Source organism: Euwallacea fornicatus, chromosome 17, assembly GCF_040115645.1.
Source record: "Euwallacea fornicatus isolate EFF26 chromosome 17, ASM4011564v1, whole genome shotgun sequence".
Lineage (NCBI taxonomy): Eukaryota > Metazoa > Arthropoda > Insecta > Coleoptera > Curculionidae > Euwallacea > Euwallacea fornicatus.
Genome location: NC_089557.1, coordinates 248,491 through 275,802, shown reverse-complemented (window position 1 = coordinate 275,802; position 27,312 = coordinate 248,491). Strand labels below are relative to the sequence as shown.

Here is a 27,312-nt window from a genome sequence, read left to right as displayed (position 1 = left end):
GCCGGATATTTTCCATTAAAGGGTGCAAAGTCCGACGTTATGTCCTGCGGCTAATCAAACTGCGTCGCTCTCGTTTTTATTATCGCGTCACGTGGATAACAAGCGTTAACACTTCACGGAATTTCCGTAACATGCGAGGAATAACACATGAAAATCCGGCGATTTCTTTAAGTGGAAACCCTGGTGCCAATAGTTTATGTCCCGGTAGCAGTGACCTTTTTTAAGCACCGTATCGGATAATAAAATTAATTTCGATCTGGTCAGTTAACTCCAAACAGCTGTAATTCATTGTCGACGGGTAATGTTTAAGGGTCAGATTGCAGGACGAAAAGACCGCAAAAAAACGCCCATAAATCTGCCGAAGCGGAGCAACGTTACAAGGGACAGAAAATTCAATTAATTAATATCACGGTCTCAAAAAATGTTTTGTACCTTAACGTTAGGCGGAAAGTGTCTGGATTATGTTAAATTGTGGGATTAAAATTAAAAGGGTCTGAGCCAAGCACAGAAGCAGCGGAGAGTGGCGGAAAAGTCGGATGACGTTCGAGAAAGCCTAAATGGAGTCAAAAATACGCTAGGGCGACCGTGAGGAAATTGGAGGAATGGTAATTGATGTAACTGAAAGGTGTATTTGGTGGCTTCCGAGGGCTCCGAAAGTGTCGATTCGAATTTGAAATCTGGCCAAATTAAGCACTTACCTCGGCGGACCGGCTTCGATGTAGCAGCCACCCCCACTACTTTCCAACAATCCAAATTCTCAAATTTGATCATTGCACACTTTAAAAATCCAAAAAGAGTCTTAAAACAAGATTTTTCGGATTTACTCCGTCGATATGCTCAAATTTTCACAAGTTTGAACGCCATCTTTGAAAAATGACAGCTCACCTTTACTGTCAAAAGCGCCACAGCGTTTACTGGAAACAAACCGTGGTATTTTCCATAGCTGTGAATCATCAAGAGTACTGATACATAATTAGACTCGTCGATTTTTCATGTGTTCTTTTTATGACATATTTATAGTTGATTTTTATCTGACCCATCAACGCACTGGTGGCACACTTTTTCCCTGACGTCACTAACGAATTGACCCGCTTGATTATCATCAGATGCACACATCACCCTAATCGACAATCAAGACACGTTCTTACAATATCGACCCACTCCCCGTAAAACACACAGTTCCATCAAATCCAAAGCTCACATTATAATTCCATGTCCAGTACATAGACAATCGATCAAGCAAAAGCGGTCGGGGCCAATGAATCAATCAAATCTGTCGTAAAACAATATCAATCGGGTTTCTTATACCTATAACTTTTTACGGAATAGATCGCGGGAGCAACTTCCGAAACTTCTAGCGGAGGAGCGTCTGCGCGTCATGCAACTCCAAAAGTTGCGAAGAGGTTTTGAGTTTTCGGTTCTTTCAACTCCCGCATCAGTTGTCCCGCAACAACAGTCCGCGTTCATAGGGCTGTGATCAAAGCCCTGACGGGAGTTTGAAAGTTTTCGGAAGTTTTGCGCCAGCAAAATTAGTCAGAGAGAATAGAGGAGTGGAGGTTTTTTCGGTTTGGGTGAGTAGGGATTATCTTGAATTTTAGAGAGTAAATGTGCTTTTAAGGTTGAGCCACCAAAGGCTCTTTATAAACCATCGGCCGAGAACGAATTCCTGTTCATACGAGTTTCGTGCTTTTATTGCTGAAAGGAAAATCTCCATCGCTTCCAGCTGCATTAACTTTTTAGGAATAACAGTCCCAAATGAAGGAGATTAATGACTCGGGGATTATTAGATTGGAGGTAGCCACGCACGAGTGAAAAAGGTTCCTAGAGATTACAATTAATCTTTCCGTGTAAGAAACCTTCACGCTAACAAGTTTTGGTTTTGTTTAAGGCCTGAGAATAATTGATTGGCATGATAAGAAGCTCGTAACTGAACCATAGATTGACATTGGCAAAAATTTTAATTCAAAATTCAATCGGAGGTCGCCTATTGTCTACATTCTCGACATAAGGGCACCCTAACGTTGACTCCTCCCCACGAATTCGTAGATCACAGTGACGTCAATGTAACGAAATTAACTTTTTAAAACTCGCTGCCACGTACAACACTCTACACGATGAACGGCATGCCGCCCCGCATGTCCATATTGCAGAGAGCGACCCATCGAAGTACTTTTGTTCGATCGTACATACACAAGGCAAGACGCCCGCAAGTTCTCTCGTCGTTGTGATACAGGCGTGGAACACGCGAAGCCTCAAGAGATTATTAGATTGGTATGACCTGGGACCATAAACTCTGAAAAAAAAATCCACCTTTATCACCCCCTGTGTTTCTACATATCGGCTCGCATCACGTCAGCGCTAATGTTTTATGCATAAACAACCTGATTTTTTATCACCCCAAATCTGAATTTATTGCTGCCAAAACTTTTGCTTTCGGTACACCAGACCATACTCGAATGGTAATCTCCCCAGCTCAATAACAATATAAAAATAATCCCCGAATAAAAGAGAAAACCAAATTTAATCGTATAAAAGGCAGCGTTCAGAATTGGGCCAGCGGATTATTTGATGTTGTTTGCTATCGGTTATTAAAAGCTCGTAAAGTCGGCCTAAATTAGAACATCAATTATCGTCATTAGGCTCTATTGTATATCTTCGTCATGGATCTATGTAATCACAAATAGAGATAAGATGAGTAGGGTTTACTTATTAGGTTTTTCACACTTCGCGTTAGTTAGTAGTAGTAGAGCAAGTTTGCTCCATGCCGGGGTTTGCATTCGCCATTTTGTTAAGAAACTCTTCTATAACAGGAAATTAGCCACTAGGTAACCCTAAAGAACGTGGAGATTCATAAGTGTCCGTGCATGAGCTGTTGAATTGTCATTCTTCTCGAGGCAACCTGGAACCTACTCACTCTTCGCTTATAACATCTGAATATGAGATACGCCCATTCAAAACAACTTATTTCTCAGAGGACTTTTTCGAGTTTAATTTATCATTTCCGATGGGATTGTAAATGATGCCTAACGAGGCGTTCGGTTAACATGACGAATACATAAATCCAGATCCCCGCATGAGGCGGGGAATTTCGTCTGGACGACCGGACACCTGATATATGTCATAAAACCTGCCCGGCGCTAAATTTTCTGGTTGGTTTCAGATTGGAACAAAGGGGCGGTAGGTGCTAAATAGTGGATTTATCGCTTTTACATTTAGAAAGAGACCACCATTATGTGTTTTCGTTGCCGAAATAAAGCGTGTTTTTTTAAAGAAATATGTTCCATCGCACAAAAGGCCGATTTATGATTTCTCTTTAGTTTCTGGGCTTTTTTGTCGCATGAAAAGCGGAGAGAGAATAACTCCGAACCTCGGGGTGGAACTTCGGGAAGCAATCTATCACTGCGACAAATTCCATATGTGCTTTTTGCCTGTCTTTTGTTTACACAATATATATTTTTTGCCTAAATAAACGCACGTATCATCTCGAATCCATTTCCAAATTAAAATAATATTGTGTGTCTAAAAAAAATATCGTATATATAGTGGTGAAAATCGGCCATTTTGTCGCCCTTGGGGCGGGCATCTGGAATGGCGACGAAGATTCGAGATGGCGCTCATCTTCGCGAAGATAGCACATCTAGAATGGCGGACTCGCCAATATCGTCCGTCAACCGTAATTCGCCATTTTAACTGTCGAAAAAAGTGCATTACACGTAACAAATATGGAGGACGAGTAAATCTGTCAAATTCCTGTCATTCTTTCGATATTATCAGAAAGCGGGTAGATATTTGGAATTCCCAAATGGAATATTGAGTGCAACAGCATTACTCCAGCCGCTATTTTGGTCGGGTCAGGCAACTTGTTCCGCGAAAATTTGTCGTGATTTGTGGCGACACCCCGGAGCTGCGTTGCATCCCCCCTTGGAAGATTATACGAGATAAATTTTCTCGATAAGAGAACACGTTAAAACGTGCACCGTGCGTGATAAATGTGTGTTTCCAGGTTCGAAGATCCCGATCAGCAATGCATCTATCGTTGCAACACTGATTCCAACCCACCCACTATGTCCATGTTGTATTCTGGCGACACTTCAGATACCTGGCCGTGCCCCAGCAACTCCTCCTCCAGCTGCACCCCATGCGTCTGGAATAATCTCTCCTCCATCCCGGTTAACATTTTAGGTAAGTTCTCGTCCCCGAAGGACTACACGCAAATCCCGCCCGACTCTGGTAGATAACCTAATTGCCTCAACAATACCCTCTTGGTTGGCTCTTAGACCTCTTTCACGGTCAATACCTCGCCGGTTAACGATCGCTAGTGGAGCATAATATTGACGAGGGGTTCGGTTGCCCTCCCAAACGTATAATTAGGGCTCCATTGATAAATGCCGTTCCATTGGGATTCAAAGAATTAACCCCATTCGATTTGAAAGGCAAAACTGCAAGATTCGGAAAATATAACGAAAAGTGGGGTATTTTCCTTGTTTACGTGGGTTTTCGGGAAGTTAGCGGGTATGTTTGCCCGCCGATGAAGTTATGACATGAAACTTTCTGGAAATGAGAAGAAAACATCGTAAATTTTTAAACTTTGAAATTCACGTTGCGGGATTCTATAAACTTTGTGACGTGAAAGAAATATTTGCTCTTCCAGACGCCATAGCAGCCTCGGAGGACCCACGCACAGAGCTCTTAAGGAGGTACTCATATGGGGTGGCGCTGCCGTCGATATGCCTCCTAGGGATCGTGGGTAACATCTTTAATCTGGTGGTACTCACCAGGAAGAACATGAGGGGAACTGCTTATATTTACATGCGGGGTAAGTAGTGAGCATCGTGTAACATCATTGCGTCGAGTGCATGTTACTGCCTCCAACGAACTGTAAAATTTATATCGGGATAACTTCAAGTTTACTGAACCTCTATGACAATATATTTTATGTCTCCGCGATAAAACTGAGGTTGCGCGATAAGTGGGTCACATGGAACAATAAATCACCCAGAACAAAAATACTTTTATGGGAACACTTGATGGCTCCGATTGCGTTATTTCCTGTGATACCTGTGAATACAGATTGTAAGAGCCAGTGCCGCTCGGACAAAAACGATTTGCCGAACTTCCCGTCTCGCGAATAATGGGCCTCCCTGCACGGGAGTTTGCACGCGCAATTAAATTAAGCAAAGTCGTCTGAGACGCCTCATTCAACAGAATAAGCAAACTTCGGTTTGCGTCCTCGTTGAAATGTTTACGTTCGCTGGATGCCTTTTTTTTTTACCCCTAAAAGTTGACCCGAAAAGACCCCTCTTCTGACGATCCGTAAATCGTTATTTGTGTGCAACACCGGAACAAACGGGAGCTTCGCTCAACACAGCACAAATAAATCAAAGACAAATAGGGGCCAAAATATTGGATAGACTTTTCGTCTACTTTTCAACGTTCTTAAACCGGAAATCTTGCACGCCCTCCGACATCTTCAGCATTCCATTAATTTGGTCGATTCTTCCGTTATTGTCGTCGTGCAGGAGCGAGGAAATAGGCGACGTTTCCTCCACGTCTTGGTCTGGTTTTAACGACTCCTGAGGAAAGATTATTTCTCCCCCTTTCGATAATTGAAGTCGAGGAGAGTTTATTGTTGCATATTTTTTTTTGTCAAGGGAGACTTAATTCGCCATTCTATCAAGATCTAAAAATACTCCCCCCCTTGGAATCCCAACAAACTCCACTGCTCCCCTTAATCCCTAAACTGAATTCACAACTTTGCCGTGCACAGAATTCGCACTAATCTTATTTTTCTCGGATGTAACTTCTCCATTTCGTTGTCTTTAAACGCGTTATTCGACATAGCGAGAGCCTTAATGTCCCGATGGTTGGCGTAGGGCTCTGCGCGCTGGGAATCCAACGGATTGACGGTACTCTTCATTAACTTACTTTATTAACCGCCTGAAGTACAACACGTTAAATTAATGTGATGTACTTAAGGCGGTGGAGTTTGCTCGACTGGCCGTAATTCTCGAAGGCTCCAAAGCATGCTATGTAGGCCCCTTCGAAGTCACCTTCTTAACGTACGGGCTCATTTGATTTTCCTCACACTTACACCTGCTCTTTAACCCCTTAATAATCCATGAGGTTTCGAAGACCTCCTTAGGTTCGAGGAAGAGCTTCCTCAGCTTCGCGTTGGCTTTAAACTATAAACTGAAAGTGTCAGATTCATAAAGGCGAAGAGTTTTATAACAATTTTATTTACAACTTTTAACCTTTGACATTTGTCAAAACCTTCGAAGTGACGTCACAAACTGCTGTGATTGCGGACAGGCCTGCCGGTGACGTTTGTTTCGGGGGCTGTATGTGCATACGATAATAACGTTATTACGCAACTGCTCTCAAAGCAACAGGCACCGTGAAGAACAAATTATTTTAATGGGACCGCCTGACGCGCCGTGGACACAGGTTTTAATTGAGGAATATCGCGTGACATCACTCTCTAGGAAAGAACCGTTTTAATATTCCCGGTGGCACTAAAATTGGCTACATTCGTGCTCGCAGAGATAAGGAACGGTCCTCCCTCTCTTTAAGCCGAATTCATTTTTGCTTTAAGAAAAACGTATAATGTTATAATGGAGATAACAAAATTCTCCAACGAGTTGTTTACGGAAGATTACAAAAGGTAATTTATCCCTTTAAAACTCCCTTCTGTATTGTTAACGCAGAGACACTTCGATATAACTCGAAGTATCTACGCAAGTGGATCATGAAATTTACATGAGGCCTTACAGAGGGCATTTGCGCCTGGAGGATAGCACTTAGAGGCCACGTCTTTCTCAATTCGAATAAACTAAACGACATTATTATTGTCTTGGACGGAGACCGTTTCTTGTATAACATGTAAGGCTGGACATTCGAAGGACATACCCTCTCTCGTATCTTCCACGATAAGGATATTTTGGGGGTCGCAGCAAAGGGGTTGCCTAAAGCACTTCCCTGACTGAAAAGGTTTTTTTTATCGAACTTCTTTATTTGCGGAAAGGAACTGCAAAGCTCTGATTAATCAGAAATTGTCGTGACGTATGGTTTTTGTCGCTGGGAGTTCTTGGTAGAAACGGCGCGTCGCCAGCCTTCGCCCCTGTATAGGTGTTGTGACGGAGACTTACGGAGCTCAACAATAGGATTGATTTGAGCTATTTTTGAAAGCAATCGTTCCACGAATTCTCGAGACATGAGCACTTAAAATTTGACAAACCAGACGCTGCTATTGTAGTGGAAAAATCCAGGGGGGGGGGGGGGTAAAAACTCGAAAAAAAAGTGTTTATAAGGTTAAATTTAAAATATAATTTTCGTTGATTACAAGCTGAAGCCTACGAACGTCCGCATACACAAATTAAACGAAATAACTAAAGAAACTAAATAAAAATACTAAAAATTTAGAGACGCATAATAATCCTATCGACGTACAATCTGTCTGCGCCCTGCAAAGCGGCCATTTTCTCTCCTCTATCATTTCATCTGATGACGCTTCGAATCTATGGACGACTTTTAACAAGCAACAATGGGTAGGCAACCAGACATACTAAAAACACTTGCAAAACCTGTTCGAAGCTCGGAGAGGGCCTGTTTTCTATTAATTAAACGATAACCTAAAATTCACTAATTCAACTCAATCGCACCGCAGCTTTATTATAATAAACAGAAACTTATTTAATAAAGTCGACATGCCAACAACGCGTGGATGTGAAAAATTCAGCCTCACTTAACCACCTGTCTCTGGCCCTTAACAATGTAGAACCTCAACAGCGGAGGCATCAGGCTTTTAGGGGGAATCTCCTGGATGGCGTTGTCTCCCAAATGTAAATACACCAATCTCGGCAATTGCACGAACATATCGGCGCTAACGTGCTTCAACCTATTACCGTCCAGATAGAGGATTTCCAAATGGGGCATTTTCGAAAACGTTATCGGGTAAATGTTCCCTATCCTGTTCTTGCTTAACATTAGCAACTTAATGGAGGCGGACTTCAGCAGCGGCCGCTTTCTCGGCATCGCAACCGCGTTTTCCGGCATCAAGAGCTTAGAAATTGCCGGAGCGATCTTCTGCATTTTATACGGCAGTCTCCTTATGGAGTTTCCAGACAAATCCAGCATTTCCAGATTGGGCAGGGAAAACACCACCGCGGCGGGAAATCTGAGTAGATTCATGTGATCGGCGTATAAAGTGTCCGCTTTGCGCACTCGCTCGAAGAACGAGCTGTTTTTCTCTGGATCGGGAGACTTGGAGTTCGTTATGTCCACGCAATTTATTTCGTTTTCGGGGATTATCCAGTTGAACGGGTACAAATATGCCGTATTGCGGTCGCTACAGGGTTGACCGTAGATGAACGAGCCGGATGCACCGCATAACAGCAATGAACTGCGGAAAAAGATTTTGGTTGTGAGGGCCCAGTTTGGAGGGGCGGGGAGAACTGACTATGGGAAGATCTGATAATTAGGAGTAGCTTATCGTTCTGGAGAAATTTTTTTCGTGATACGTGAATCTAGACTGAATGGTAGACACTGTGTAATGCATTAGTTCGGGGAACCTAGGAGATTTGATGACGTTGCCCTGAATCGTTTTCAGGACACTTTCCTTACCTTCTTTTCTATGCAACTTTCATACCACACCACCCATACTTCTATTAGACGCAAAACTACTTACCCAAGCACGAACACCACCTTGGCCATACTAATTCTGTGGTCTGAACTCGCTGGCGCCACGATCATGACTAAATCGCTCAATTACGGGGCGAAATATAAATCCGAAATAAATTCTTATATCATTTTCTAAATTTAATCTTATATGCCCGGTGAAACAACTCTACATTGACGATACATCTGCTACAGGGCCGAGCCAATAATCATATGCAAATAAATGGGAGAACTTATGTGTGAAGCTCGAAATTTGGTAAACAAATTTGGTTAGTGATAAGTCGGTTACAGAACCTTGCCAGCTGGTTCTGAGATAATGTAAACAAGGGGTGTCGTCTTTGCGAAACACATATTGATAAAATAAACTCTTGTGCTTTTGCGGGGGTCTGATGCGGGAAACTTCCCAAAACCCGAAAAGATCACGACAATCGTAAACTGTCCGTAACGGCGCACTTCGGGCGAATTTTATAGCTACTAATTTTCAGCGAAAATCACCTACTGAAATTGGTTTCCTGTTCATAACGATCGTTTTATTAAAATAAACTTCGCTCTGCATTATTTCACTTAACACACTGAGCTCAATGACTCGCGTTTATTGCAGGATATTCAGCCGCAGCTCTATTGGCCATTCTCTTCGCATTGCCTTTTGCTTGGAGGGTGCTCGTTCATCGAGAGCACGGACATTGGAAAAATCCAATTCCCGCCCATTATTTCGCCCATTTGGAACTGTTCTTGGGTAGACGAGATTGTTCAAATACCTATCCATTCAATAACGCATGTTCCCCTAACAAGGTAATGGTTGCCTCGGGGTGGGAGTAATGATGCTCCTGGCCCTCACCCTTGAACGGTACGTGAGCGTGTGCCACCCAGGGCACGCCCGTCCGATCCTGGGCTCCCCCATCAGGGCGGTGATCCTCATTCCCATTCTCACCTTCATCCTCTACGTTCCTGCAATGTTCCGGAGTTACGTCCGGACGTGCAGATTGATGCCCGATGGAGAATTGATCTACCAGCGAACCGAAAACACCGCCTACGTCACACACCCGGCATACAGCGTCTATAAAATAGTGTTAGAAGTCATCTTTAAGGTGGTTCCAGTGGTTCTGCTGGCAGCTCTGAACCTTAGAATTCTGATAGTCTATAGGTGAGGAGACTCTCGAATCGTGTACGTAAAGTAAGGAGCATTTATAGGAGATCCTGCGAAAAGAGGAGAAAGATGACGTTGAGCAGGACCACGTCTGGTGAGGAGGACCCCAGAAAGTTTGCAGAAGAACGCAGACTGGTGTTACTCTTAGGCTCGACGAGTATTTTATTCCTGGTTTGCGTCACTCCTATGGTGATTCTCAACGTCACCCTATCAGATGACAATCTTATGAAGTACCCCTACCAAGTAAGCAAGACACTAACTCATTCATCTAGTAATTAAGAGAAAACTCAGGTATTTAGAGCAATAGCCAATCTTCTAGAAGTAACCAACTACTCCATAACATTTTACATCTACTGCCTTTTTTCCGAGGACTTTCGCAATACCTTGTTGAGGACGCTAAATATAGGGGACGCCACTCCTGCACGAGGACATAAGAAGGGTGCGCCCGCTCCGACCACTACTATTACGCACACTACCACCCCCAAGAGTGTGTGACAAAAGGGGTCGTCTAGCTCAGAAATCACCCCTGTGTGATAAAAAGATGGCGGATCAAATACTTACGTGACTTCCATTGACTCAGATTGATGCGGTAAAATTGATCAAAGTTGCATCTGAGAAGCTACTGGCCCTTCTTGCCACTCTGCTTGAGGGCGATTAATTAAAACTAATTTAAAATAGCTATATAGCTACTTAAAACGTAATTAGGTTAGTTTAATGTGTAAATAGTCATAATAACTAAGGCTGAAATAATAGGAGTACTGATAAATCATTATGTCGTTTCTTACCTTTTGCAATTTTGCATTCAATGTAAATAATTATTAATTAAATAAAAATAGATTATACAATCTCAGAAGTTCAGTGTTGTTGTCATGATAATGGATTAATAAACTTTATCGTAGATTAAATCAATATTTAATTAAATCGCAAACGTTCAGATAAAAAGTTGACTTGGCAACGTCGGCTTCTCCACCGCGACACCTAAGACCGTTTTCACGTGGGATTGGAGGAACAAAAGAACGACGACACGTTGCCGTTTATCGTTATTTTCATCTACGTACAAAAAGGAACAAAAACACCACGTATTTGAAGACAAATTTATTATTATAAAAACAGTTTTAAAGCATTTTGAGCTTCCCTTATTGGCTGGATTGCTAGTGCTGCGAGATCAATGAACCAAAAATCTATAAGCGGTTTCTCCATTGTCAAGAAAACCGGAAGGACTAAGAAGAAACATAAACGGGTTTTGCGCTAATTAACTGATGAAAGGACTTTGAGAGCTAAATCGTTGCTCAGCCTCTCGCACTATCACAGAAAATAAATTAATACACATTGATTCAATCATAATCGTGACTTCCTTCATTCTTCAATAGAGCATCTTTTTCCTCCTCACTCACTTCAGTTATAGTTTTATGAACAGGGGTTTTTACCAACGGAGAATTGACCTTTTTCAGCCCTTCAGTAACCCCGGATTTGGTCAACCTATAATATTAAAAATCACCAAAGACTCCTATTGCATTTCCTTACCGGGCCTTACACTTCATTTACATCATCATCTTCCTCGTCGCTCAAAGAGAAATAGGGATTCTGTGACGCCGGTCTGAATTTGTAGGCAGTGAGCACGAAAAATACATAGGTAGCCATTTCTCTGAACATTTCATGCAGCCAATCGTATTGAAAAGGCACTGTGATTTTGAGCAGGTACACTATAATGCGTGTGGAATAAATATAGGAGACTACCATTACGTAAAAGTGCCGGAAGAGGCGTAATTTGCGTAGGTTTATCACGGCTTTGCCGTCAGTTTGCGATGCTTCCTAAAAATCACCGTGAACACAGACACTTCCGAAAGAAATATTCCTCCTCCTGCGTGTTCGCCCACTTACCTGCAAATGTCTGATAGACCAAACAACTGGGAACAAAATACAGCCGCAACAAAGCAAATCCACCAATATAACAACATTTTTCCAGGCCAAATACTCCCGGTCTCCCTTCTCACTCTCTTCAAGGATAATCTGAGCAATATTAGCCAGCACTTGAAGAGGAATTACCACCATAAACAGCTTCTTGTCCTTAGGTGTTAGCACATGCTTGATAAAAGTCCAGCCAGTGCCCACTAGCACCAGCACAACAAACAACAAAGCCCCTTTGAGTAAATGGGCCACATAAAACAGTATTGCCCATGTAGTGAGATGAAACCCAAGCTGTTCTATGTAGTAATAGTTAACCCCGTGAAAAGCTAGAGATATCGCCTTAAGGAACACTAACACAGACATCATGTAGTGAATTTTAAAAACTGGATGTTTAGATTGTTTCAAGAGAAACACCCAAAACATTCCAGATAAGAAGAAGAGAAGCGCCATAGTGATATAGAGGGCAGGTAAGGGCATCTCTCCTGCTGACAGAAAGCTATTAACGTTTTGCTCAACTATTTTAATCTCAAAATCTAAGGTTGTTTCAGTGCTTGGGTTGTAGTTGGGACAATTGTGAAAGAACAAGTTGTAAAGACCTTCTTCTTTCAAAGTCTCTACAGCCATTACAAACTAAAAATTGCCTTATAAATAAATCTGAGATTAATGCTTATTTGCAAAAACTTACAGAGGCATTGTAGAAAGTCTTGCCTCCCACAGTGAGACGATCAATATCAAAGTTAATATCTTTGCACGCATTCTCAGAAGATAAGGTTTTCTTTTCCGTCATACTCTTGTAAATGTGGATAGCATCAGCTGGCTGATGCTCAGCACATTTAACCCGAAGTCTGTCATTCTTTAAATCCAAAATCAAAGCTATTATCTTTTCGTTACCGTTAGTAGAATTGATATCTTTCTCGAGAATACACTTATCTTGGCGGCTATCAAAGTATGGATTCATTCCATCATTTACTGTCCGATCTAAGGTGAATCCAAACTACAAAGAGTCATCAATGCACAATTGTCCCTAAAGCTATAACCTACCAAAGCACTTTCATTCTCTGGGAAGACATGGAAATTATATAGGTTAACTTCCAAAGTGCCTCCTTGCAGAAATCCAAAAGTACTGATTCCAATGTACTTTCTTGCATCATTCTATTGAAATTTTTGTGTAAGATTGAAATCCTATTAGTGGAAACACTTACCGTGGTCTTGAGTTGGTGGATTTTAGCCGAGGATATGGATATCAGGAAGATCATCCATATCTTTGACAAAATTATGAACGTTTTGCTTGGAAAAGGAAAAGACATTGATCGTATTGGGTGTTTTACACGCAGATGAACAAGAGATAGGTGAATGAGAACAATATTTAGAGGTTTATTGACGGTTTTTACCAATTAAATTGTACATTCCAGGAGTATAACTTAAATAAATTTTATTATTTGCCTACAATGCTAATCTTTTCAATTACTTGTACGATATCAGGAAAACATTAAATGTCATCAGTCATTGTCAAAAAACAAATCTTAGGTTAGGTGCTGCCTAAGGCCTAGTGGCGCCCTCTATGAAGGAAGCATGACGCATAAACGATATGAATTTGAGATTATACAAGTTTTTTATGAATCGATATAAAAGAATGGGGATCTGTTTTTACTATCCAAACCCTGGCTTATATATATCCCTGCTCGTTTTGCTCAGGCGATTCTAGAGCTGATGATCTGATCCACGTCTATTAGGATGGCCTAAAGAACTCCTAAACCTCAATTCTTTAAAATTCAAACTTTTGACTCAGTCTTTAAGGCCTTTAACATAATTAATACTTCCAAGGATGTAGTGCAGGTCACCAACTCTAACCCTGATTATTTATCACTTCATACATGTAGAAATGTGAGTATTAGAAACTTAAAGTTGGTAAGAGAAGGCGCGTTGTATTTCTATTAAGACAAACAATGATGAGAGCCCTGGTCTGATCTCTGAGGTGAATTATAGCAACATTTCTTTATTGTTAATTTAGGGTCTACAACCTTTGAGGGACAAATTCAGCAGAACTACTCTAAATGAGATTTAAATGATAAAACATCTATTAATGATTTAAGATTTGTCAATATTCAAGGAGTTGTCCCAGTGTTTATGTACTAAAGATAAATTTTAAAGTTTTTCAGGACTTTACCAATAAAAGGTGAATATTAGGGGCTTACAATAACTAGAGTTGGAACAAAGTCCCAATAAATAAATGCAATTTCAAGCCTACAGGCTGTAACTGCTAAATCGCACAATGATGTATTAACTTTCTCTTAAACTCTACCCTAGTACATCATAATATAAAGCAACAAATAAACATTAAAATTATTTATAATGGGAAGTTCAAGATTGTTACTCATCTGGAATTCCTTCTAAACCCACCATTTTATATGCGTCTCCCCCAGCTAGTCTCTGGTCTCGCAGGTATTGTAATCTTAAAGGTTGAGAGTCTAGAGCCCTTCTGAACATATTTCCAACCACCTATTACATTAAAATAATTGAGGAACAAGTGAAGAGGTATTTGGGTTTCTATGGGTGATAATGAATACCAGTAGGAAAATAATGAATGTGCTGAAGGAAAAAATCTTAATTTTGGCATCATTGGATTAAGTTCACTGATATTCGGATGTGTCTTAAGGTTATATAGGGATTACTTAAAATAATCTTACCAATTGGTTGATTACATAAGCTGAAGCATGAGGGAAAGCCATAGCCACTAGAATGATACCGAAACTCGGCAGACATTCAAACCACATTGTTGTTTAATTGAGTATGCAATAACAAAGTGTGGTGTTATGGGCAAATTTAGCAAATATCCAGATTTTTCTTTCGTAATTTTTTCGTAGGGTAAATAAATACAAAACCAAGAAAATAAGGTTAAGTTTAATAATCCAACTTTGACAACTATTCTTGACATCCAACGGAGCTGTGGTGGTGTCGATAGAACTATTAAAGAGTAGTCGGGGCACTAGTTGAACGGATTTGGAGAATTTATGTATCGGAAAATTAATCATAAACCTATTAAAATGCACGATAAACATTATACATTATTCATTATCTATTGTGACGTTCTGCCCATAAATAAACAATCAGAATTCACATTAAACAACCACAGTTGTGCAGCTATGACCACGAATCGCAACTGCGTAGCTCATTTGTGCGTGTTAATAGTGTTGCTCGTTGGAGGCACCTTCAGCTCCAAATTAGGTTTGCCATTGAAACGTACACCTAATCATTTAAATTTACAGGAGTTTTTTAATCATACAGAATCCAATTTCTACGCGGAGGAACCATGCATCGCACGTAAAGGTTTGTGCGTATTGGAAAGCGAATGCCCCGGTGGAGAAAGAGAAGATTTAAAAGGTCTATGCAATTTTCAGAGCTCTAGAGGAGCAGTCTGTTGTACTGAAAGTAAGAAGGTTTTCATTGCTCATTTACATGTTAAAGAACATATATATTCTAGTTGAGCTAAGTAATGCCAATTGCAATCAGCTACACAATAATTGCCAGGTAGACTGCCCCTCCAGTCTATCCTTAGGTCGGAAAGGGTGTTCTGAGGGGTTAACTTGTTGCATGCTAATTTAAACTTGTAGAAAAATTGTTATTTATTAATAAGCAAACAATTTAATCCAAAAAAATATATATTTTACACTATTTTCTTTTGTTTAATTACCTACTGCATCCTAAGAGCCCCATCCAGCCTTATGGTCTCTCCATTCAACATAGGATTCTCAATAATGGCCTGCACCAAATGGGCAAATTCCGCAGGCTCTCCTAAGCGACTGGGAAAGGGGATCGACTTCTCCAAGAAATTGATTACTTTTTCTGGAAGAGCTGATAAGAGGGGAGTCTTAAAGAGTCCTGAAAAATGTTAATAACTAAACGAGAAAGTGTTCAAATCTAATGGGCGCAAACCTGGGGCGATGGTAACTACGCGTATTCCGTCACTGGCTAAATCCCTAGCTATGGGTAAAGTCATGCTGACCACAGCTCCTTTGCTGGCCGCATACGCTGCTTGACCCATTTGTCCATCGAAAGCTGCGATGCTGGCGGTGTTTATCACGACTCCCTTCTCCCCATTAGGGCCACTTTCATTTTCCCCTATTAATCCTACTGCTAGTCTAATTACGTTGAAAGTGCCTATGGTATTCACCTAAGGAAAGAGATTGAGAAGAGGCTCGGTTGATTTTTTTTAACTGACTTGAATGACTTTGGAGAAATCTTCTAAAAAATGGGGCTTATTTTTCTTGAAATTGTAGGTCTTAAAGGCTACCCCAATGCCCGCACAGTTGACCACATGATTCAACTTGCCAAACTTCTCTTTGGTCAAGTTAAGGGCGCTCTGAATATCCTCCTCTTTAGTTATCTATATAATAAAGTTCCCAGCATATATATATATATGTATTTATATAATTCTGTGTGGTCTAGATTATATAATGCAACTTACATTGACGGGAGCAAAGATGACTTTATCGTTTCCGATAGCTTTGGCCACTTCGGCTCCCGTTGACTTTGGCAGGTCGCAAAGAACTACTTGAGCCCCTTGGGCTGCGAGGCGCTCTACTGTGGCCTTGCCAAGCCCTGACGCTCCTCCGGTTACCAAACTAACGGTTCCCTTAAAACAATGAAATGTATGGAGAATGCGGAGATGATTTCAAATATTTCTACTTAATGTTTACATTATTGACAAAGCATTCGTTCTATATGTTTACTCTGTTCGAGTAGAGATTGTAAAAACCTTATTGATAAACAAATGATGCGAGAGAACATGAAAATGGCTGAGTGTTGCTAGAAAGAGACGGAGCGATCAATGAATACAAGACAAGAAAAAGGACAGAAAAACGTTAAATGTCCAGAAAAATTAGATCAAATTTTTAATAAAACACTTAAAAACATATAAAACACGGTAAGAATTGTCTTTATAATCTAAACTTACTTTCAGCATTATTTAGATATTCCTTAGGTTTTCGAGATATGAGTGACACAGCACAATGTGTATTTTTTGATCCAATTTCAGAATAAAAAGTTCAAGAAATCACTTTCACCTCTTTATTCGGTATCAGTTCTTGAACTGTTCTTTACATATATTGATGAAACCCTGTAATATTTCACTGTGTAACGATTAGACTATCGATAAAAACTGTTTTTTGATAAATATTGTGCTTGAAAAGGAGAACGTTTGTGATTCACATTCCCATCAAAGTGAGGTTAGAATAATGTTTTTATATGTACTGTACGTAAATAAATAGCCCAAGATCAAAGGATTAAAAACAATGGAAAAGGTCATTATGTACATAAGAAGCAGCGTAATGATAAGCATGTATTGATGGAATACATGACTCGTAATGTTATATACTTGTCCCTACTATTTATTACTATCACAAGACCCATTTGTAATTTTAATTTTTATTCTTTCCTAGATTTGACTGCATTATCTAACTTCAATTCTTCTTCATAATTAGCACAATATGGCATTAGTTGCCTATGATTATGGTAGTGAAAGCGAACCTGAAATCAATGACAATGAAATGGAAGTTACCATTGCAGAGGTACAAAGCAATTTCATCTCGTGTTACATTGGAAAAAATTGAGGCTTATTGAATTTTTAGCCTGCTACTGAGCAGTCATCAACTACAATAATTTCTAATAACTTATTTTCCAAACTGCCCAGTGCAAAATCTCAAACATCCACTCAAATAGAAGAAAATGATCAGCTTGAAGACTTCATTCCCACAGTCAAGAACATAAAAGAGAAGAAAAAAGTTTTGATAACTATCCCTTCATTATCGGAATTCAACGATATTAAAAATGATGAGCCTGCCAGAAAACGTGCAAAAGCTTCAGCAAAAGGCAGTGGATTGTTAGGTCTACATACACAGAAAAAATTTAAAGAATAATTGTTATTTTAGTTATCTTTATAGGCATGTTGCCACCAGTGCAAGCAGCTCCCAAATCAAGCACAATGTTTTTACCAAACATTGTGGCTAAGAGAAGCACCAAAAAACCTTCCACTCCTCCTCAGGCGGCCAAAAAGGCCGGTATTATTAGAAATAAAGTGGCCTCAGTGCATCAAAGTAGACCTGGAAGTGGTAGTGATACTGACACAGACAGTGAAGACATTACGGTTCCAGAAATGTTTGATGATAAAATGTGGGAGAAAGTGTGTGGAAGACCTAAAGTTCCAAAAAGAATACCCAAAACTCAGGTGCTTTTACAATTGGAACCTCCTGCAGGTATTTGGTTTTTATAGAGCTTTACATATTTTTAATCCTTGACTTCTAGAAGAGTTTTCCACAGCTCCTGAACCAGAAAAGCCTTATGAGGGCTTGAATAATGTGGCCTTTAAAGAGCTGGTAGGGAAAGTGAAAAAACCCATGGGCAATATTAAATTAATTGACATAAACGAGGAAGAAATAATGCCTGATAAAGACTTATGGATGACCAAATCTTTGACTGGTAAAACTCATGTTTTCTTGTCTTTATTTAAATTAAATAAACTACTCAAGGCAAAACGGTGGATACAGCAAAATTTTAAATTATTTTTGAGTGCTTATATCCCAGAAACATCTTAAAAGAAAAAGCTTTTCCAAATCCCTGTAACTTACGATTTTCGAATGTTTTAGATCCAGAATTGCAACCCAAAGCTACGCCAGAAGAAGTCCTAGATCCAACTAAAAAGAGGAAGCACCATATCACCTATTTGGCACAACAGGCCAAAGCAAACGAACAGGAGTATAAGGCTGCCTGGGCCACCAGTAAAAATAATCGAATGATGAGTCGTGCGAAATACGGATTTTAATCGAATTAAAATAAGATTATATTTTGTACATATTTATAATTGAAGGAGAATGTTTTCTATTGACCTCAATACTCCTTTGGATGCCATGCTCCTACATAATAGGACAAATTAGAAAAATATAATGCTTTACGGATTTAAACACTAATGGTTCTAAATATGTTAAATCCACTTTCTGCCGTACTAATAATCACTCCTGGGAGCTGCCGATGCCAATGTAGCTCTTTAATATTGTTTTGCCCTTGATGAATAAACAACAATTGCGGAGGCACGTCCTATAAAACAAAATAATCAGCAACAGAACAATTTAAATTCCATACAGACTTTGATATCTTCTGCTTCAGTCTCAGAGTCTTTTTCCACCGATAAATCCCATAAAGCTATCTGATTGTCGGCGCCCCCTGATGCGAAAACTGCTGAGTCTGTTGGGTGCCATTCCACTGTTGTCACTGGTTCTGTGTGATGCTTGAACGTGGCTAACGGTGTCTTTTGCTGGAATGTTCTTAGATCCCACACATGGAGAAATCCATCGTCGCCGCCTATCGGGAAATGTATTTGAAGTTTTAAGTGTCAAAAAAAACTTCATTACTGACCACTGGCTATAAATGGCTCATTCCTGTTCCAGCTGATGACGTTAACATCGCAATCATGCGCTCTTTCACATGTGATCATGCAGGCCTTGCTTGGATTCGCCCTAGTATCCCAAATGCGGATGCTTTTGTCTACTGAACAGCTCGCCAAAACATTGCGCTCATTGGGGGACCTACATATACCATTTAAACGGAGATTTTGCTTTAGGACAAAACACCAAACCATTGCAAATCTTCTACGGACTCTTCGTGACCAATCAATGGCCTCTGATCCACCTTCCATGTGGTTCCTTCTGAAGGGTTCCAAAGATGAATATCTTTACGGCAATCTCCTGTAGCTAAAAGCTGAGCAAGAAGAATATATTAGTTGTTATGGAAAAGGTGGTGTTCTTATAGTTTCATACCCCTGAAATTGTGGGGCTCCAATCCATGGCAAAACCTTCAGTGTTGTGACCATTAAATGTAAATAATGGAGTAACTGAACTTTGTTTATTGTCTTTGTTGTATTTTGCCAATAGCTGGCTGGAATTCACAGCTTGCAGCTGAGATGTTAGGTCCCATATATTTACCCTTCCTAACTCACTCCAAGCAGCTGCCAAGACTGTATTGTTTATGACTGTCGACTAATCTTTTATTGTGAGAATTTAAGGGATTTAAATGTAACAGTATCATACCCTGATTCTATTTACACAGCCTTGGTGCTTGATCAATGCACCAGCCATTTTAGGACCATTGGCCTCATCTTCTTCGTCTGATAATTCATCTTCATCATCGTCACTGTCCTCATTTTTTGAAGTTTTATCGAGGTTAGAGAGTTTCATTACAATAAGGTTGTTTACGTGAGATTGGGAGGCTTGAGTGCCTGCCACAATATATGCAGTCATAGGGTATGTAGTGCGATTTTCTCCTAAAACATAAAAATTACAACATTTAACCTAGTGCAACAGGAGTTTGCAGAATATTGATATACTATATACTAAACTTTCGTTCAAACCTATTTGTTTTTGAAGCCGACTTACCTAAAGTATCTGATATAATATCAAAACTAAGACATGGGGCACTTGTCTGAGCTTGGTGGTACATGATATAAGCACTAGGATCACAAGTCAATTCTTCGCCGTCTTCAAGTGGTTTTCCAGGCAGATATACCTCAGTTTTAGGATTGGTACTGGAGCTCTGACTGTCCATGTTCTGGTCATATCCTGCTTTCTCTAATTCCTCTTCATTTTCAGAAGAACTGTCGTGAGATACATCCATTTCGTCGTCCGACATTCTGACCGAAGGCTTCAAAAGGGGAGAAGAGTATTTTGGAGCTCTAAAAAGTCGACTTCTTGGAGGAAAAGAAATTTTGAAATTCTTTCGATATTGAAGTACAAAACATGGAGCGCAAAACGTGAGGTTAAGTACGCGATCAATTAAAAATTCTTTTGGAAGTGGAAAGTTGCTGAAAAGGGGTTGTCTTCGTTTAATATTTCGCATTAGAAAAGAATGAAGCGATGTTTTCGAGGTTTTCTGGTTGTTCGATTTATTATTAATTAAAAGATGGCGCTCAACTTGGGCACTGACATTGACACATTTCCTCAGGTAAAAAAAAAAAAATAGTTGTCAAATGCATTGTGTTTCGTGGTGTTTTAAACTCGTAATTTCCCCCTTTTGTCATTGTTTATAAAACTAATTTCTTTCCAAAACTCGCGCCCAATGATCAGCTATAAGTCCCGCGCCAATGTAACCGCACTTCGAATCTCCTTATGAAAGAATTGCTGTTGCAAAAAATATGGAGGAACGACACGAAACGTCCCCAGACAGTACGTCCGCCGTGCCCTTATCGCCGCGGCCCACTGCCTTTACCATCGATTTCGATGATAAAAAGGTAGACCTCCAAAGGCACAAATCCCTGGCTGAGAAGTTCCAGCAAAGGCACAAAAGGGGCAAGTCCATGTCCAAGCTGGAGGGAAGTTCTGGGAGTAGTGTGGGTGTCGGCAACGAAAAGAAACACCCGCTTACCGGGAATTTGCCTAGAAAATCCAGTTTTCAGTCCGAAGGTAAGTTTTGAATTTAAATTACATGCATCAGGTATGAGTTTATGCACCAGGCCCATGATTGGGCTTTGACAAATAAAGTCAAATCTATATTAAGTTTAGTTGAAAAAGTCTGTTTAATGCAAGTATCGTGAGGAGTGTAGAGGCATTTTTAGTAAGTGGCAAAGTCAATATTTGAATATCAAATGCCTCTCCTGGTATAAGTAATATGAAGTGGTATTTGCTGAGCGTCGATAGTCAATTATTTAACCAGTTGCCCATATGCAATTTTATTTCGAGTTGGAAGTTGTTAGAGAGCAAAGCCAAAAAATGCCTAATTACAAATAGTAAATTCGCAAAATTAATGCTGGATGAAGCTGGAAATTTGGCACATGTTCAGTTGCTAACCTGGACTGACCTTTGGAAGATGATATTTACCCAGAGTTTAAATATAGTTGGTTTTCCTAGCAATGTCAAAGACCTACATTACCTCTTATGTTATGAGGTTCTACAAATGAGTCGAGTGTCCAAGCTGCTTTCCTCAGAGAAATTTTGATGCATGAGAACCTATTTACTGAAAAAACCTAGCTAATTGGTTATTTAAAGGAGTAGGAGACAAGTTTCTGGTCATATCACAGTGATTGTCCTTAACAGTACAATAAAGAAAATCCTCTAGTTCTTTAACTCCGGAGTAATGAAAAAAATTGGTTAATAACACTAAAATCCCTTACTTTCTATTTTTTTTGTTAATTGCATGATGTTTATAGTGACTCACGCTGCCTGACCATGGAGCATGAAGAGAAACATAATGGCCATATGAAAGTGCACATATCTGCAGAAAACTTTAGTTAATTTCTTAATCTTCCTTCCCATTTAGGAAATCTGCTGTGTACGAACAATGTGTGGCAAGTTATTGGGCCAACTTCCTTGATTTAAATTAAATGTACCGTTTGACCTTAAAATAATAAAAAACAAAGAAGGCGCTCTTGCTGTAATTAAAAATGTTTATGCGTGATGGTTCTTGAGTTGCGTGCATACAAACAAATTTGGGGAAATCACCGTTGGGTAATTTGTAACTAACAGATGTAAAAAGGAAATTCATTCTTGTGGAGCGTCACGATTTTTTTTTAGATTTCCTCCAGCTTTTTAAACGACACTTTCCTGATTATTCATCATTAATCGTTTATATTCAAAGCAGGTGTAAAAATTGACCTTGGGCATCCTCAAATTGCTTTTGTCGATGAATCATAGTTGTTTGCAGTCTTTATTTGCGGTTACGCACCTCACACCACCATCATTTCCAAATAAGGCCTTCCTCGTTCACTCGTCTTGTTCTCAAACATAAATCATTAAGCAGACCCTGTTGCAGCTAAGCCTACATTCCCTTACAGGCTATTTTTCCTCAGACGAGCGTCCAGAACGGTGCAAGAGTGCCAACGTCGCCACAACAAAACGCAGCGATCTGACTTTGCCCCTGGAGGGCGTCGCCTCAGAGCGTATGACCCACTCCTTCCCCAATGCCACCCTTCTGTCCCTGGACAGCCCTTCGATGGCCTGCGATTTGCTTAACGTATCCAGCCCCGAGTTTGAGCTAATCAGCCCCTTCAGTCCGAATCTGGAGGATGTGACTAGAAGCGTTGGAGAGCTCAATTTGTCGCCCGAGAAACTGCAGTTCGATTCCACATTAACCGATAAGGACTTTGATGATAAGAAATCTGATACTGTCAGTGAAGCTGGCACTTACACTGTGGACAATGACAATTACACTGAGGAGCAGAAGGCTCGGATGAGCATAGATAATGACTTTAAAATAGAGAAGATTTCTGTTGAAGACAAAACCATGGAGTACATCAAGAGTTTGTCCAGCCAGAACTTCCTAGCTGAGGATACTACAAGTTCGTCCGTTTTTTCTTCTCAAATCAGTGGAAGTTCCTCCACGGTCTCGAGTCTACAGAGCAGTTTCTCCGCCAACGGCACAATTGGCTCTGCAAAGCCTCACCACCAACTAAATAACGAATTGCATAATCTCATTCAAGGCAAAAAGCCGCTTTCACCCATCCTCTCACCTACCCAAAACCTCTCTCTAATAACTAACGAAAAGAAACGGCAAAGTCCTGTTCATACACCTCGAGTTAAGTCTGCCCCCTCGAACATAGAGAAACAAAAATCCGATCAAGGGTCGATAATTTCGGTGACTTCCAGCGGGGTCTTCCGCAGCAAGAACGAGGAGCAGAGGAAGCTGGAACGGAGGTTGAGTCTGACCAAGTCAGAGGTGCATGTTGAGGCCTATGTCGATGGAAAGATCTACAATGAAGATATGCTAAATAATAGCTCCGCGAGGCCTGGTTCGAACAGGAAGAGCAAGTTGACGGCGAATATTGTGAACGTGCAAAGCATAGAAGTTAATTCAGGCAGTGGGGCAGATGTGGGAAGCGTAGTAAGCGCCAGTTTTAGCCTCGGGAGAAGCGGCAATGTGGCTACAGGTAAGTTTGGCTGAAAATAACTGCGAGGTAACTCACCATCAGTTATTTTACAGTTACCACAGGTCTTCCGCTGACCCCAACTGGCAAAACTTCTCCCACGAAAATCCCATCGCCGATCCATACGATCTCGCGCCCCCGCAGCCGAAACAACCTCTCGGCCATGCCTGACGATTTCGACACTGACACGATCCTGCGACCGACCCGTAACTACATCAACTCGCTGCAGCAAAAGCTATCCCAGGACAACAGCGATCAGGACAGCGACTACGAACAAAAGTATGGCCTGCAGCTGAACAACACCGCTCATTTGCTGAAGCAACGCGCCCTGCACATCAGACACAATTCGCTGGATGACAAGACGATCAACAACAAGCTGGAACACTTCCAGAACAAGAACCTGCAGCCGATCGACCAAACTTACACAAACGTGTTTGGTCAATATCCCAGGCAGAAAGTGGTCAATAAGATCAATAACTCGCCTAGCAATAGTCCCATAAGAAGGTCTAGCAGTTTTTCCAATAGAAATCAGATAAATAATGTGGTGAAGAGTAATAATCTCGGGTTGTTGAAGGATTCCAACTTGTGTCCCTCTCCGAAGCTGCAAAAGAGCTCGTCTACTGCGTGTATTAAACCCGGCCTGGGAGCCAGCAGGGTGGAGGAGCATAGGAAAATCGATAGGTAATTGATTATTGTCCGCGTGTGGACGTTTAATTTACAGCTTCATTAATTAGGAATAAGTTTGGGGACACAGAAACGAGTTCTGAAGAAGATTTGGAGGCCAACATGCAAAAGCGCAAAGATTTGGGCAGTTTATCGAATACCAGGTGCAATAGGACGTTCAGTTTGCGGCGTGCGAGGGTGGACAACGAGGCTGGAAAGTTAAAGTGTCCTAACACGCCCGACATGAGACGCAAGACCTTTCAGCCAGTGGGAGTCAAGCAGGAACGTGCAATTTCGGTCGACAGGAAACCGATTAAAACCAACGAAGTACTGCGGCTCAAATTAAAACGAGTTCCTTTTCCTTTGAATAAGATTTTATAGGTGCAAAGCAGGTACCTGCTTAGTCTCAACAAAAGAGCCAGTTCAGTGGCTAAAGAAGTGCCAAAGACGGTGACGAATAGGAATAGCTGTCCGGTGACCAAACCACCGTCGACGTTCAATAGAAGCGAGGGGGGGAGATTTAGCATGCGCACTTCCAAGTCGACGAACACCACCTCGAAAAGCGGGAAAAAAGACGGTAAGGAAAAATGTGATTTGAATAGTGAGGAACCTGGATTTCACTGTAGAAGAGCTTCAAAGAAACTTAACAACCCTGTATATGTGAATTGAATAAATCACTTACTTTGTTTGTTGCACTCACACAGAAGTCAAATGCGTCCGCCATTTTATTTCGACAAATGCGCAGTGCGGTGTTGCCGTTTCGGTTGTAATTGCTATATTAATCATTAAATTCACAGTCGATTTATCGGACGGGTTTGATCGTCTTATATTCCTGCTGCTCTAGTAATTTCCACAGAATTTCTGGCTTAAAATTGGTTCTCTAGGTAAAGGTTCAAAGCAAAACAACGGACCTAGAAGTAACTCTTCCCTTTCCAGTCGAGAAATGGAGTTCCAGAACTGGAAAAGAAGGAAAAGTTACGATCCCATGAAGGCTGCCGCAGAGGTATTTCCGCCTTAGTTGCTAGAAATTTAATTTTTGAAGGTTTAAAATACCAGGGCAAGAAAAAGGAGCTAGAAAAACGGCTGAGCGGAATAACTGGTCCTCACAACAAAACTGGCATGGCCAGCCCGGAAAGTTCGCCATCGCATTCAGGCTCAGTTCATCGATCACAGGTGAGCTCCATTCGGATAAATTACAATGAACTATTTTCTTTTGCTGATCGAAGGAATTTTGTGTAGCGTTGCGGCTGGGACACTCTTTAAACTTTGAAGAGCGTCTCTGAGAAATATATTTGAGGAGGCCACTTGTTAGTAGGTTTAAGTGGCTCTTACTGTGGTAAAACATTGTTTGTTGAATGTACCTATTAATCTTTGTTTTGCGTGTCATTAGATACTAAAACTTATTGAGGTTTTATACCAGTGAAAGCTCGTTGCAAGATCTGAAACGTATTTATTTTTGTTTCAGTATTCAAAGAGTTGAAAAGAGATTTGTTTGGTTTCAGCTCATAGCCGCCTTAAACTTGTGAATGTGCTCACTCTGAGGTCTGTTTTTTTCATTTAATTGTCTCCTCTTATTGCTAATCAAAACATCCACTTTGCGCACTGCCGCGTTTTTCCACCAAGGCACATACACGTTTCTTTTCCTTTCGTTATCAGAGAAACTGTTTCTTTTAAAGCAAATTTGAAAGTAAAAAATCTGTGGCATTGCTTTTTTCATCTGCCAAGGCCTCACATGAACGTGTGCGTTGTAGTTGTCCTGTTTTTATGTTCGAATCAACACGGACAAACTAAGATCCTTTTGCAGAGCTTTCACGGAACTGCAGCCCTGGAACAACTAATCAGCTCCGACGAAGAAGACTTGACCTTCTCGGCCGATGAGTGCTTCAGTCCGCCCACTCCCAGCCCTTGCGAGCTCAGTCCTACTAAGGCGAGTCTCCGACACTCCCTCTGGGACCGAATACGCAACTAAGCTTTTTCTCGCTAGAGAGCTATAAAATTTCATATCGTTAACATACGAAGTCGATCGAAAAGTTGAATACAGTGTAGAACAGCCAAATGGAATAAATTCCGACGGCAAATGGAAAAAATGTTGACACACGTTAACTTTAGATTCTGAAATTACATCCTGCAACATAAAAAATTTATCTTCAAACTCAACTCCCTTTGGATCACAGTTAGGGCCTCCAAATTGTTAAAATGGAACTGGGGGTCTGTGACTCCTCATTCGAAAGGTTTTTCCATTCTCCGTTCAAAACTGCTACGGTTGTAAACTTTATATCCAAATATACAGATATTTAATTTTTTTTCGCATTTGGCTGTTCCACATTATATGTATATATATATATTGGTTTTAATCACCACTGTCTAAAGGCCGACGCTTTCGAGGCAAATTTTATGGAACAAAGAGGTTGAACAATCTCATCGTGCAATATGAGGGTTGCAATATGGAAATATTCTCCTTATCCTCCTTCAATAAGCGGGTTTTCAGTTTTTAACAATGTACCAAGACGAATTGAATGTAATCTTAAGCTCATCTTGCACCTTCACCAATTTATTAATTATTTATTTTATCATTATTTCGTAAAATTAATACTGCTGAGGGGCTTTATCTGCGTCTACTTACATTACTGTACAGTTAATCGCATACCAACTAACCGTTAAGGAAATTGTGATTATAAGAGATTAAGGTAATCTTTGTAAATTATTTGTCCAATACTGTTGTGATCTTCATTAACGAATCTGTTGTATCGTCAAGTTAACACGCAGTTTAGTTAGATTTTACGGTTGTTTGTTTCAGAGCAAGGTAGTTTGTACATACCAGTTACACAGTTTGATTTGGGTTTCTGCGGAGTCGCGGTTATGAACGCTTTTCTTCCAGGAAAAAATAGATTTTTATACGTATTATTATCGAATTTCCAATATTTTTTATATGTTGCATTTGTGTTAATAAATTATGCTTTTATCAGAAACAATCGGTCTTTTTCTTTCGCGGTCGCGCTGAAAGTTGTGGAAAATTTAT

At 40.5% G+C, this 27,312-nt stretch overlaps 7 protein-coding genes across 17 annotated transcripts; 3 read left to right on the top strand and 4 right to left on the bottom strand.

Moving 5' to 3' along the window:
* Window positions 1–1,243: 1,243 nt before the first annotated feature.
* On the top strand, window positions 1,244–10,704 carry LOC136344663 (probable G-protein coupled receptor B0563.6). 4 transcript variants are annotated; one of them, XM_066292327.1, is made up of 7 exons: window positions 1,244–1,571; window positions 4,004–4,182; window positions 4,652–4,816; window positions 9,275–9,409; window positions 9,466–9,817; window positions 9,865–10,063; window positions 10,112–10,703. In XM_066292327.1, exons 2-7 carry the CDS (start codon window positions 4,065–4,067, stop codon window positions 10,313–10,315), a joined length of 1,173 nt encoding a protein of 390 aa, XP_066148424.1. In that variant the 5' UTR covers window positions 1,244–1,571; window positions 4,004–4,064; the 3' UTR covers window positions 10,316–10,703. The 4 variants fall into 4 exon arrangements, with proteins under 4 accessions (XP_066148424.1, XP_066148423.1, XP_066148425.1 ...); XM_066292326.1 differs by lacking the exon at window positions 1,244–1,571 and having other exon boundaries at window positions 3,635–4,182; window positions 10,120–10,704; XM_066292328.1 differs by lacking the exon at window positions 1,244–1,571 and having other exon boundaries at window positions 3,635–4,182; window positions 10,140–10,272.
* Window positions 7,300–13,827, bottom strand: LOC136344661 (protein GPR107). Of its 2 annotated transcripts, none has more exons than XM_066292322.1 (6): window positions 12,931–13,827; window positions 12,770–12,880; window positions 12,414–12,722; window positions 11,702–12,358; window positions 11,355–11,632; window positions 7,300–8,398 (listed from the first exon to the last, which is right to left on the bottom strand). In XM_066292322.1, exons 1-6 carry the CDS (start codon window positions 13,033–13,035, stop codon window positions 7,738–7,740), a joined length of 2,121 nt encoding a protein of 706 aa, XP_066148419.1. In that variant the 5' UTR covers window positions 13,036–13,827; the 3' UTR covers window positions 7,300–7,737. The 2 variants fall into 2 exon arrangements, with proteins under 2 accessions (XP_066148419.1, XP_066148418.1); XM_066292321.1 differs by lacking the exon at window positions 7,300–8,398 and adding an exon at window positions 10,901–11,299.
* A 137-nt stretch (window positions 13,828–13,964) lies between these two features.
* On the bottom strand, window positions 13,965–14,739 carry ND-MWFE (NADH dehydrogenase (ubiquinone) MWFE subunit). The gene is made up of 2 exons (XM_066292335.1): window positions 14,416–14,739; window positions 13,965–14,227 (listed from the first exon to the last, which is right to left on the bottom strand). The coding sequence occupies exons 1-2, from the start codon at window positions 14,500–14,502 to the stop codon at window positions 14,099–14,101; spliced, it is 216 nt and encodes a 71-aa protein (XP_066148432.1). The 5' UTR covers window positions 14,503–14,739; the 3' UTR covers window positions 13,965–14,098.
* Window positions 14,740–15,191: 452 nt separating this feature from the next.
* On the bottom strand, window positions 15,192–16,889 carry scu (scully). Of its 2 annotated transcripts, XM_066292334.1 has the most exons (6): window positions 16,683–16,889; window positions 16,194–16,361; window positions 15,948–16,112; window positions 15,662–15,899; window positions 15,420–15,607; window positions 15,192–15,332 (listed from the first exon to the last, which is right to left on the bottom strand). In XM_066292334.1, exons 1-5 carry the CDS (start codon window positions 16,689–16,691, stop codon window positions 15,420–15,422), a joined length of 768 nt encoding a protein of 255 aa, XP_066148431.1. In that variant the 5' UTR covers window positions 16,692–16,889; the 3' UTR covers window positions 15,192–15,332. The 2 variants fall into 2 exon arrangements, with proteins under 2 accessions (XP_066148431.1, XP_066148429.1); XM_066292332.1 differs by having other exon boundaries at window positions 15,327–15,607.
* LOC136344664 (uncharacterized) lies at window positions 16,537–18,690 on the top strand. 3 transcript variants are annotated; one of them, XM_066292331.1, is made up of 6 exons: window positions 16,537–16,652; window positions 17,167–17,295; window positions 17,356–17,611; window positions 17,668–17,979; window positions 18,032–18,202; window positions 18,370–18,690. In XM_066292331.1, exons 2-6 carry the CDS (start codon window positions 17,215–17,217, stop codon window positions 18,543–18,545), a joined length of 996 nt encoding a protein of 331 aa, XP_066148428.1. In that variant the 5' UTR covers window positions 16,537–16,652; window positions 17,167–17,214; the 3' UTR covers window positions 18,546–18,690. The 3 variants fall into 3 exon arrangements, with proteins under 3 accessions (XP_066148428.1, XP_066148426.1, XP_066148427.1); XM_066292329.1 differs by having other exon boundaries at window positions 18,029–18,202; XM_066292330.1 differs by lacking the exon at window positions 16,537–16,652 and adding an exon at window positions 16,899–17,028 and having other exon boundaries at window positions 18,029–18,202.
* On the bottom strand, window positions 18,520–20,537 carry l(2)09851 (WD repeat-containing protein 1 l(2)09851). The gene is made up of 7 exons (XM_066292324.1): window positions 20,152–20,537; window positions 19,807–20,039; window positions 19,537–19,755; window positions 19,356–19,477; window positions 19,136–19,305; window positions 18,867–19,081; window positions 18,520–18,817 (listed from the first exon to the last, which is right to left on the bottom strand). Exons 1-7 carry the CDS (start codon window positions 20,402–20,404, stop codon window positions 18,680–18,682), a joined length of 1,350 nt encoding a protein of 449 aa, XP_066148421.1. The 5' UTR covers window positions 20,405–20,537; the 3' UTR covers window positions 18,520–18,679.
* Window positions 20,538–20,719: 182 nt separating this feature from the next.
* LOC136344659 (uncharacterized) lies at window positions 20,720–27,265 on the top strand. 4 transcript variants are annotated; one of them, XR_010732989.1, is made up of 9 exons: window positions 20,720–21,174; window positions 22,542–23,633; window positions 23,687–24,311; window positions 24,365–24,620; window positions 24,675–24,870; window positions 25,178–25,296; window positions 25,350–25,466; window positions 25,759–25,835; window positions 26,098–26,235. XR_010732989.1 is itself a non-coding variant. In XM_066292320.1 (8 exons), the coding sequence occupies exons 1-8, from the start codon at window positions 20,907–20,909 to the stop codon at window positions 26,260–26,262; spliced, it is 2,823 nt and encodes a 940-aa protein (XP_066148417.1). In that variant the 5' UTR covers window positions 20,720–20,906; the 3' UTR covers window positions 26,263–27,265. The 4 variants fall into 4 exon arrangements, 2 of the variants coding, with proteins under 2 accessions (XP_066148417.1, XP_066148416.1); XR_010732988.1 differs by lacking the exon at window positions 25,759–25,835 and adding an exon at window positions 25,533–25,629 and having other exon boundaries at window positions 26,098–26,229; XM_066292320.1 differs by lacking the exon at window positions 25,759–25,835 and having other exon boundaries at window positions 22,557–23,633; window positions 26,098–27,265.
* The last annotated feature ends 47 nt before the right edge of the window (window positions 27,266–27,312 follow it).